Source organism: Tarenaya hassleriana, unplaced genomic scaffold (genome assembly GCF_000463585.1).
Source record: "Tarenaya hassleriana unplaced genomic scaffold, ASM46358v1 Cleome28, whole genome shotgun sequence".
Taxonomy (NCBI): Eukaryota; Viridiplantae; Streptophyta; class Magnoliopsida; order Brassicales; family Cleomaceae; genus Tarenaya; species Tarenaya hassleriana.
In genome coordinates, this window is record NW_010966021.1 from 689,656 (window position 1) to 698,823 (window position 9,168).

Genomic DNA, 9,168 nt, shown 5'->3' on the forward strand with positions numbered 1-9,168 from the left:
TGTAGTTATGTGTATATGTGTTTTATTAATTATAAATAATTTTATTTTTAATATATATATATATATATATATATATATATTTGTACATATATGTGAATTTATATGTATATATTAATTTAAATATATGTAGATGAATATTTGAACATTTAATAATATTTTTAAATGATGAGTCAGCAGTTTTTTGTTGAGTCAGCAGTTTTTTGTCGAGTCAGCAGTTGCGTTTGTTTGATTTGAAAAAAATTTAAATATTTGGGTATTTATGTGGGAGTTTTGAAAAGTTCAGATATTTATATGATAATTTTATAGTTCGGATATTTATTTGAGATTTTTGTAAAAGTTCGGATATTTTATGTGATTACCCTTAATAATAATAATGGATTCTTATCATTCCTTCATCCTTTTATCCACCAATTTCTTTTATAGACAACAGTTTCAAGGCATGGCCTCTTATTAGGGAAGACAATAACAGAGTGAAGTGGCCTACCAAATCCACAAACCCAATATCCATCACTTTAAATAACAATAATTGGAACATGATGACACCTTCTTACTTTTATTACCCAACAAAAGCATAATAACATATATATATATATATATATATGTGTGTGTGTGATATTATCGGACACTATCTCATGTGTCGTGTCCTCTGAGTTCTTCCCTTTTCTCGCAAACGCCATTCTCAAACGCAGTCTCTTCCTCTTCATCGCCGCCATCCTCTTTTGGACTATCCAAAGCCCTCTTCTCCTCCTCCTCATCTTCCTCAGTCGCTGCTGAATTCCCATTTTCGCCCCTCAATTTCCCTATTCTTTCATTTCTCTCCGCCCTACTTCTCAGTTCGCCCAACAACTCCCTCACCGCTCTGTCCCCGCTCCTTCTGTTCTTTATCAGAGACTCGCTCACGTCGGCCGGCGTCATCTTCGCCTTTTCCACCGCCGCTTCCATTTCCTTCGAAACGTCGCCGTCTAGATCTTCTTCCTCGTAGCCCAAATAGTTCTTCAGCAATATCTTCAGAGACGGCATTGTACAGTAGCTCATGTGTATATGCATGTCCATTCGTCCGCTTCGAAGCAATGCCGCGTCGAGCTTCTCGATGTGATTCGTCGTGAATACGAATATCCTCTCGCTCCCGCAGCACGACCAAAGCCCGTCCGTGAAATTCAGCAGACCCGACAGCGTAATCGTGTTGCTGTTGCCGGAATCCTCGCCGGAACCCAAACCGCTTCTGGTTACCGGGTCGTATGCGCTCCTCGGGATCTGGTTTGTGTTGCTCTTCTGCCGATTCGTCAGATTGATTGAGCAATCGATGTCTTCGATCACGATAATCGATTTCGAGCTCGTTTTCATCAGCAATTTCCTTAGTTCGGAGTTGCTGTGAACCTCCGTGAGTTCGAGATCGTAGATGTCGTAACCGAGGTAGTTTGCCATGGCGGCGATCATGCTCGATTTCCCAGTTCCCGGAGGACCGTAAAGCAAATACCCTCTTTTCCACGCCCGACCCGTTTTCTGGTAAAACGATTGACCTTCTGCGAAGTCTCTCAGATCCTCCATGATCTGCTGTTTCTTCATCGGATCCATCGCAAGCGTATCGAACGTGCTCGGATGCTTGAACGGAACCGATTCCCATGGATGACCCCTGGAATCGACCGCTCCCCCTTTCGGATTCGTGTACAGAAGCCGATCCTGGTTTTTCCGGCGGATCTCGTTCGCCTTCTCCATGATGTAATCCAAGTAGGAGTTGAGGATCAGATTTTTGTCCTTCTTCTTGATCCGGAGCGTGAAGCCACGCTTCTCCTCCGGCATTGGCCGCCAAGCAAACGTCTGGTTCTGACGTTGAGTGACGATGTGTTCCCACAGGACGGTGACGCCGTTAAAGTTGTCGGAGATGAAATCGTTGTTGGAGAGGCCGAAGGTGATGGCGGAGGAGTTGAGGGCACGGGTGAGGCTGAGACGGTTTCCGGCGATGGAGACGGAGGAGCTGAGATAGAGCTGGACGGCGTTGTAGAGCTCGTTGGTGCTAACGCCGTCTGTTTCCGTTATATCGAAATAACAGTAAGAGGAGCAGAGATGGAAGATTCGGTTGAAGAATTTCAGGACGGCGAGACGGAGCTCCGGCGGGAAGATTGACTGCATTAAACTCTGGCAAAAGGCCAATACGCCGAGAAGCGAAGCTAGAGTTGTCCAATACTCTTTCATTTTTTTTTTTTGCTTCTCTTTTCGAAGATTTTGCAGGTGAGATACCAAAAAAGGGCGAAGCTCGAATCTGAGGAAAAAGGCGAGAACTTTACGGCTGAATCGAAGGAAGGGAACTGAGAGGGAGATGGGTTTTGTGGAACGAGGGCGGAGAAGAGATGGGTCTCGCTCGATTTATGGATTCGAGATTTTCTAGAGAATTTTCTCTCGCGTTTTCACGGGAAATTTTGGGAAAAAGAAAAGGGAGAAGCTTTGAGAAGTTACAAGGTGGTGTTGGACATATGAAAAGGCTTCTTGACAAATCAAAGGGGAGAGAACGTTGAGAAAAGGTTCTGCCTCAATTTATAGACTTCGAGATTTTCTTGCACATTTTCTCCTTGCTTTTCCCGGAAAAATTTTAGAGGGGAAAAAAGAAAAAAGGTGGAAGCTTTGAAAAGGCATGAATGGTAACGGAGAAGAAGGGACATTTAAGAACACAGAACAAAGCAAAAGAATACAAAATGGGAAGAAACAAGAGTTAGAAAGAGGAAGGGGAGAGAGAGAGAGATTTGTTTTCTATTGGAGAGGAAGATTAACGATGGAGTTGCTGGATTTGAGTGAGATACAGTGGGGATTATTTGGGACTTTCCTTTTGTTCTCTTTGGATGGATCGTCGTTATGCTCCAAAGGGTAATACGTGTTTGATTCTCGAGTCTTATGGATTCGATTTAGAAATTTCTTTAAGCATATAATTGGGTTTGATGTTAATCTAAATCTAAAATGGGAATGCACGATTTTATTGGTTGATTGATTTTAGACGGACTAATTAGCTTTTGTTTTGTTTTTCTATCCTGCCATTTTATTTTATTTTATTTTATTTTATTATTCCGCATCACCACAGGGAAATTTCCTTTCTAACGTAGAGGCCTTGTAAATTTGAAATTTCGTCCCATAGATGCAAATCCAACCAATTAGAAAAAAGTTATTACTTACGCTGATATCAAATCTGTTTCTGATCCCATAAATCGTATTGGTTTATTAATTTTTGGAAAGAATCGTCAATGGGAATGTGTGAGAATCATAGGGATTAGGTAAATAAAATGCAAAATCGGATGTAATATTAATTTGTAATAAATGCAAACAATATTTCTCAACATACTGACAGATAAATTAAAATTCATTCCATAATTGTCGGTTATGATTTGATTCATAGGGTCATTTCTAATATTATAGTTATAATTTATTGGTTTGCGTTCATGCAATTTGATTTGTTAATACCACGTAAGGTTAGAAACCAAATAAGTTAACGTCATTAAGTGTGAGAAAGAATATTAACGGGAATTCTGCACGTAATAAAGGTGGGGAGATGAGTCATTGGTGATGTGATGGTGGTTCAAACATGGGGTACCCTCTTTTGTGAAATATTTTCAAAAATAGAAAATTATAACTTGTCCTAGAAATATATGTATATAGACTGCCGGCACGGCACAGCACATCCCTATTTTGCATAATTTTCACACATTTTGCACAATTCTATATCATGTGATTACTTTCTTCAATCTCAATGTTTTTTTTTTAACTGTGGTCCCAATGGAAATGGTAATACTATGATTTGAAGGGATGTAATTTGGATTTGACACTTGTATACAGAATCCGTTGGGGATAGCTTATGTAATATCATGGGTTGCATGAATGAATGCACATGCCATGCTATGACAATCATACAGCACCCTTCGAAACAAAAATTAAAAAGAGCCATGAAAATAAGAGAAGAAACCTAAATGAGCATCCACTTCTTCGCATTTTCCACGATGGTCCCCTCCCTCTTAACACGTTCCACACTGTATGAAATAGAACAAACCTGCCTTTGTCTCTATGCTTTTTGTTTTTTCGGCCTTTACGCAATCAGAAACCCAATGGCATATTACACACCAGAACCAGAAGCACAACACCTTGTCAAACATGCTTGTTTGTCCAATAATTGAGAGATGTTCCAAGAGTGAATATTGTTCGTATTTGTGGGAACACCATTTAGCCAATTTGCCAATACAATGGGTCGGTGGGTGTAAGATAAGAATCCCATCTCACGAAAAGCCATTATTATTATTTTTTTCCTTATCACACAATGTTTACTAAAACCCTAACGCAAAAGCCACTAACTAAACCCTTTCGTTTTTGTTTTGTGGGTTGCTAAGAAATGAATGCTACCGTACGAAATATCAAGGGAAGGCTAAAAGACAAAAGGGGGGAAAAGGGCCTTACTTTTCGGGTCGTATTATACTCAGGGCTTGAGAGCAAGGGCAAGACCCAGCCTCGGAGACGCATTGACGGCGGCCTTCGGGTCGTACTCGGCCGAGAACGTGACGAGGGAATTAGGCCTCCATTCCCTCTGGACTACGATTCCTGCTCTCCCTTTGTCAGAGAATCTCGTCTTCACCGCCGTGAAACTATCCACCGCGTGAGAGCTCCCTATGGTGAAGGTGCTGCTGTTATAGTTGTAGATGCTGTGCGTTAATTCTGCACCTATTGCTGTGTTTTGGTTCACTGTGTGGACGTATGATGCTTTCAACGTCTCTCCTTTGTCCCCCCTACACAGCCCATATCCAAGATTTCTCCTTTTTTAAAAGAGCACGCTTTTTTTGAGGATTCGTCGATTTATATCATATATTCGTGAAAACTTACAGTATGAGTGCTGTAGAGAAGTCTGTCTTGTTCAAGCCAATCCCAACGTTACACTTGGTTAGTGAAGCAGTAGCTGTGTCGAAACCGACTTCGCCACCTAGGCATAGATCTTGGCTTCCAATTGTTGCTGAAATATCTAGCAGAGGAGTTGGGTTCAGGCCGATGCTAGAATTGATCGTGGCGTGAGGATGAACATATTGCACATCCAGCTGAAGTTAAGACAACAAATACACATCAGCAGACTAAAAGGGTTATTGATCAAGTGATTTGACAAATTGCTTAATACTACCATGAGTGAGCTTGAGACCAGGAAGCCCAAATCAAATAATGAGCCAAATTCAAGATGAAAATAACCGTTTTAGGGCGACGTTTGAGTAACGGCTTTGATAGGACGTTGCACTGACCTTGCCAGACTTATGATCAGGTATTCTAAAGCTGATTGATGCTTTGGCAGTAGGCAACAGATTGTTTACAGTAACTTTAGCTGACATCTGCACAAAGAATTCAACCACTATGATTTACAGGCAGGTAAGGTGCACAGGGTTTGATGCATAGTTCACCTGGAACGATTCCTTACGTTGGAGTAACTATCAATCTTCATATCCACAATGGTGTTTTTGCCTTTGTAAAGAGTGCTTAAGTCGCCAAAAAAGAATTCATCCTTCTTTAAACCTGTAGCCACAAGTTCCTGTGCCAAGAAAATTATATTAGATGGCAGAAGCACGGCAACCAAATTGAGATTATCATTAAATCTCATTTAGAGCAAATTTGCTTGTTCTTTGGTTCATCACTTTCTGTAGCTAAGAATTATGTATTCTAGTATGCGGCATATGTTTTGTAGAAAATAAGCGCAGACGCTAGGCATATGTGATATCGAACATACCGTTCCTGTGGCACTCAGCATTGTCAGAGTAAACTTCTGGTCGAAAATGTAATCCTTGTTCAGGAGATCTGTAAGTTTTAAGACAGTCAACACAATCAATATATTTATATATATAGAAAACATAATCAATACACAGTTACAAAAAGTTTTCAAGACGCCAGGATACCTTTGGCTTTCTTGCCAATATCCGCAAATGGAGCTGGACTGCCTCCCATCTTCAGGAGCGCAAAGGAACACAATGGAAGTCTGCCAAGGGAAGCACAAATATCAAAGGTTTAGGTAATTTCAATCCAAAAAATGCATAAATCAAGAGCCTCTCAATCTTACGTAGAGAAACACAACTCTACTTGACAACAGAAACACAACTCATGCCTATACATTTTAAAACAAAATCAACATCCTAATTATAAAACAACTGAGTTTCCATCATGTTTACAATCTCATTTCGACTAGATCGTTTAGGAGTCCCAAGTTTGCACAAGAATCGGTGTAATTACTTCACTATAACACGACAGATACAAAAGCCATCGGATAAATGGGTCTTCATCAGATCTAAATCATCAACCAGATAGTACATTTCCAGCTCTGAGAGATATATCTCAACTACATATCTGAGAAACTAACGGGCGATCGCAAGAAACAGGCCAGTCGACAGAAAATCCAAAAACCTCGATACTCTTATCATGTGATTCACTCGAAGAAACAACAAGCAGCTTAAGTCGCTCGCGCCTATAGTTTCTACAGGGATCACACTTACACAAGAAGAAATAAACGAAAGAGGGAAACATTCCTTACTCAATGAAAGATCGAGGAAGAAAACCGGAGCAAGCAAAACCGAAGTACACCGACGATCGCCGGGAAAAAATCCTAAGAACTCCGCCGCCTCAAAGACGGAATAAGGCTACGGCGGCGTATCAGAGAAAGAGGTAGCAAGACTGTGGCCTCGAGAAATGAAAGAGGAAGAAAAAAGAGGGGGTCAAGGGCCGATGCGAAACGAGCAATGATAATGTCACAGGGCGTTGGGGTTCGTCAGGTAACGCGTTTTCCTTTTCTGTTCGAAAAAGCCCTTTTTAATTGGACTGTGATACACTGCGTCACAGGCCTTGTGGCTCTGAGTTCGTGAGGCCCATTCACGCGAGAGCCGCTCGCTCCAGCTTTCTGAAATGACGGTAATGCCCCTGATCGTTAAGGCCCATTTCAAACATTAAGCCCATTACTACTAATCCTTAGGGCCCAAATTAATTGTATGGGTCTAGTGTACGTACGGACAGAGGCCCAATCTGATGCATCAAAAAATGAATCACCTTATCAATTTGAAGTGATTAATATCGGATTTATTTACATAACAAGAGGCGCAAAAGAAAAACCCCCGATCATTACAGAAACAATATAAAAATATTATAAAACAATGAATTTAATTAAAGAATATCAGGAACATCCCCATAATTTTTAAAAAATAATCTGGCTAAGGCAACTTGTAATCGAAGCTTGAATTATTACGGTTTTAATATTTGAGTTCGAGAGAGATCTGCCTCTCTATCTTAAGCTGCCTATAAAAATTGGCAATGAACATGTCAACTTTCTTGTCTATGTCATCGTCCGACGAGGGATAACTCGCCGTCCTGTACAAGGCTCCTCTCGGTGTGGACGAACCGGTCGAGTCATCATGAACCGGTACGTATTCATCCGTACAAGCCGCCGCTAAACCGGGTCTGTCGTTGAAACTAAACCGACGAGACGGAGAAGACGAACCGATCATCGGTACGAGGTTCCACAGAGCGTTTAAATTGAATCTTAACACGAACTTCACCTTATTCACGGCCCTTCTCAGCCGGTTTAGCAGCGAACCGCCTTTGCTCTTCGCCATCTCCTTCATAAATTTTCTTTTTTATGAATTGATAAAGCACTGCTCTTATATAGAAAGGGTTATGTCGGTTCAATCTGCGTATAAGGGAAAAGCTTTTGTCAAATGAAACTGCGTTATATCATTTCAGTTCGAAATTACAATTATTTTTATTCATTAACAAAAAACACAATTATTTTTATTTGAATCGGTCGTTTTTAAATTTCTCTCAGTATATAGTTTCCACACAATAAGATATACCCGAAAAATGATGTATAAAGGTGGGATACAAAAGAGTGAAATTAAAATGAAATTGGTATATGATTGCATGCGAATTTACATCGTGGGATATTCAACTATACATCAAGGTCCAAATCAGATTACTGATTCAATTCAACACGTTAATATTTGTGTGTTTTTTCCGTATGTTTAAAGATTAATTAATGGATAATATGCAGACTTTGTCAACCTGTGGGCTGCGTATCTAAATGCACTTAAGTCCGGTAATAAGAGCCTGTCTTTAGCTAGGTTACAAATTACAAGGCTCGTTAGTTCCTTTTTTTGGTCGAATTTTATTTTATCTCAACGTTACAAATTAAGGTTAAATTAATCCTCTGGCAAACTCCAATCGGTCGAAACATACTCCATTATTGATAGGCTGCGTGACATTGATATTACATTAATCTAGTAGGTACTTGACAGAATATGACATATGGTTATAAGTTGAATGTGAAATCATTTATAAAAAAAAAAAAAAGTAAATGCGAAATAAGTGGCGAGACATTAGACTTCCAACCAACAACTTCGATGGGTCAACTGGTTTCACCCTTTTGTCTGCCACCTTTACCCTCTTTTTTTTTTTTAAATTTCCGAATAATATTGGTACATCCATCTTCCGATTATATATATATATATATGTGTGTGTGTGTGTGTGTGTGTGTATTGACGAGAGACGCGTCTCTTGTGATAAAATGAAATCTTGTAGTTGGGGGGACGCATAAGCATGATGCATATGTATATGTGTGTGTATATATATGTATGTATGTATATGGAGCCCTGTGTTTGATGCTCAACACCTGTACCCACATTCATTGAATCATGTATTTTGGCAGAGACAAGTAGTCTCTTGAAACTGTTCTTGGTTCTCTTCTTTTCTTTCCCAGAGAGCCATGTTAGAGAAATTCGATTCTCGTATCTTTATCTATATTTATTTTTCATTTTCACGTAAATATTATTTATTTTCATAAGTTGATTCGTACATGCACTATTCGGAATACAATATAGCGCAATTTATGTTTGAAAAAAAAGGAAAACCTTTACCAACATGTTTTTTACAACTAAATAGATTTGATTTTGTAGTTGTAGACTCTCGACAGTGGGGATTTTTTTATACTAAATATATTTAGATAAAATATACGATATAATTCATAAAAAAAACGTGCGTATACATATAGAAAATCATATAAGTTTTTTCATAAAGCCCTTTTTTGGTGCATAAAAACCTTTTCTTGTCATGTTCGTTGACGTGTTGCGATAATTTCAACGTAACTATCAATTTTTGGTAAGCAATATATATATATATATATATATA

The 9,168-nt window shown here is 39.4% G+C and overlaps 3 protein-coding genes across 3 annotated transcripts; all 3 read right to left on the minus strand.

Annotated features, from left to right (window-relative positions):
• Nucleotides 1–492: 492 nt before the first annotated feature.
• Nucleotides 493–2,964, minus strand: LOC104817793 (AAA-ATPase At5g57480). Its single transcript, XM_010547115.1, has one exon. It carries the CDS (start codon nt 2,191–2,193, stop codon nt 631–633), a length of 1,563 nt encoding a protein of 520 aa, XP_010545417.1. The 5' UTR covers nt 2,194–2,964; the 3' UTR covers nt 493–630.
• A 1,211-nt stretch (nt 2,965–4,175) lies between these two features.
• LOC104817795 (mitochondrial outer membrane protein porin 4-like) lies at nt 4,176–6,710 on the minus strand. Its single transcript, XM_010547116.2, has 7 exons — nt 6,530–6,710; nt 5,901–5,980; nt 5,735–5,802; nt 5,429–5,539; nt 5,256–5,342; nt 4,852–5,060; nt 4,176–4,757 (listed from the first exon to the last, which is right to left on the minus strand). Exons 2-7 carry the CDS (start codon nt 5,947–5,949, stop codon nt 4,451–4,453), a joined length of 831 nt encoding a protein of 276 aa, XP_010545418.1. The 5' UTR covers nt 5,950–5,980; nt 6,530–6,710; the 3' UTR covers nt 4,176–4,450.
• Nucleotides 6,711–7,147: 437 nt separating this feature from the next.
• LOC104817796 lies at nt 7,148–7,665 on the minus strand. The gene has a single exon (XM_010547120.1). It carries the CDS (start codon nt 7,608–7,610, stop codon nt 7,239–7,241), a length of 372 nt encoding a protein of 123 aa, XP_010545422.1. The 5' UTR covers nt 7,611–7,665; the 3' UTR covers nt 7,148–7,238.
• Between the last annotated feature and the right edge of the window lie 1,503 nt (nt 7,666–9,168).

Bases quoted from the DNA above. Each gene is read 5' to 3' on its own strand.
- LOC104817796 (XM_010547120.1), bottom strand. From the start codon at position 7,610: ATGAAGGAGATGGCGAAGAGCAAAGGCGGTTCGCTGCTAAACCGGCTG.
- LOC104817795 (XM_010547116.2), bottom strand. From the start codon at position 5,949: ATGGGAGGCAGTCCAGCTCCATTTGCGGATATTGGCAAGAAAGCCAAA. The intron at 5,061-5,255 runs GTCAGTGCAACG...TCTTAACTTCAG, and splicing joins CTGATCATAAGTCTGGCAAG to CTGGATGTGCAATATGTTCA. The intron at 4,758-4,851 runs GTAAGTTTTCAC...TGGGCTGTGTAG, and splicing joins TTCTCTACAGCACTCATACT to GGGGGACAAAGGAGAGACGT.
- LOC104817793 (XM_010547115.1), bottom strand. From the start codon at position 2,193: ATGAAAGAGTATTGGACAACTCTAGCTTCGCTTCTCGGCGTATTGGCC.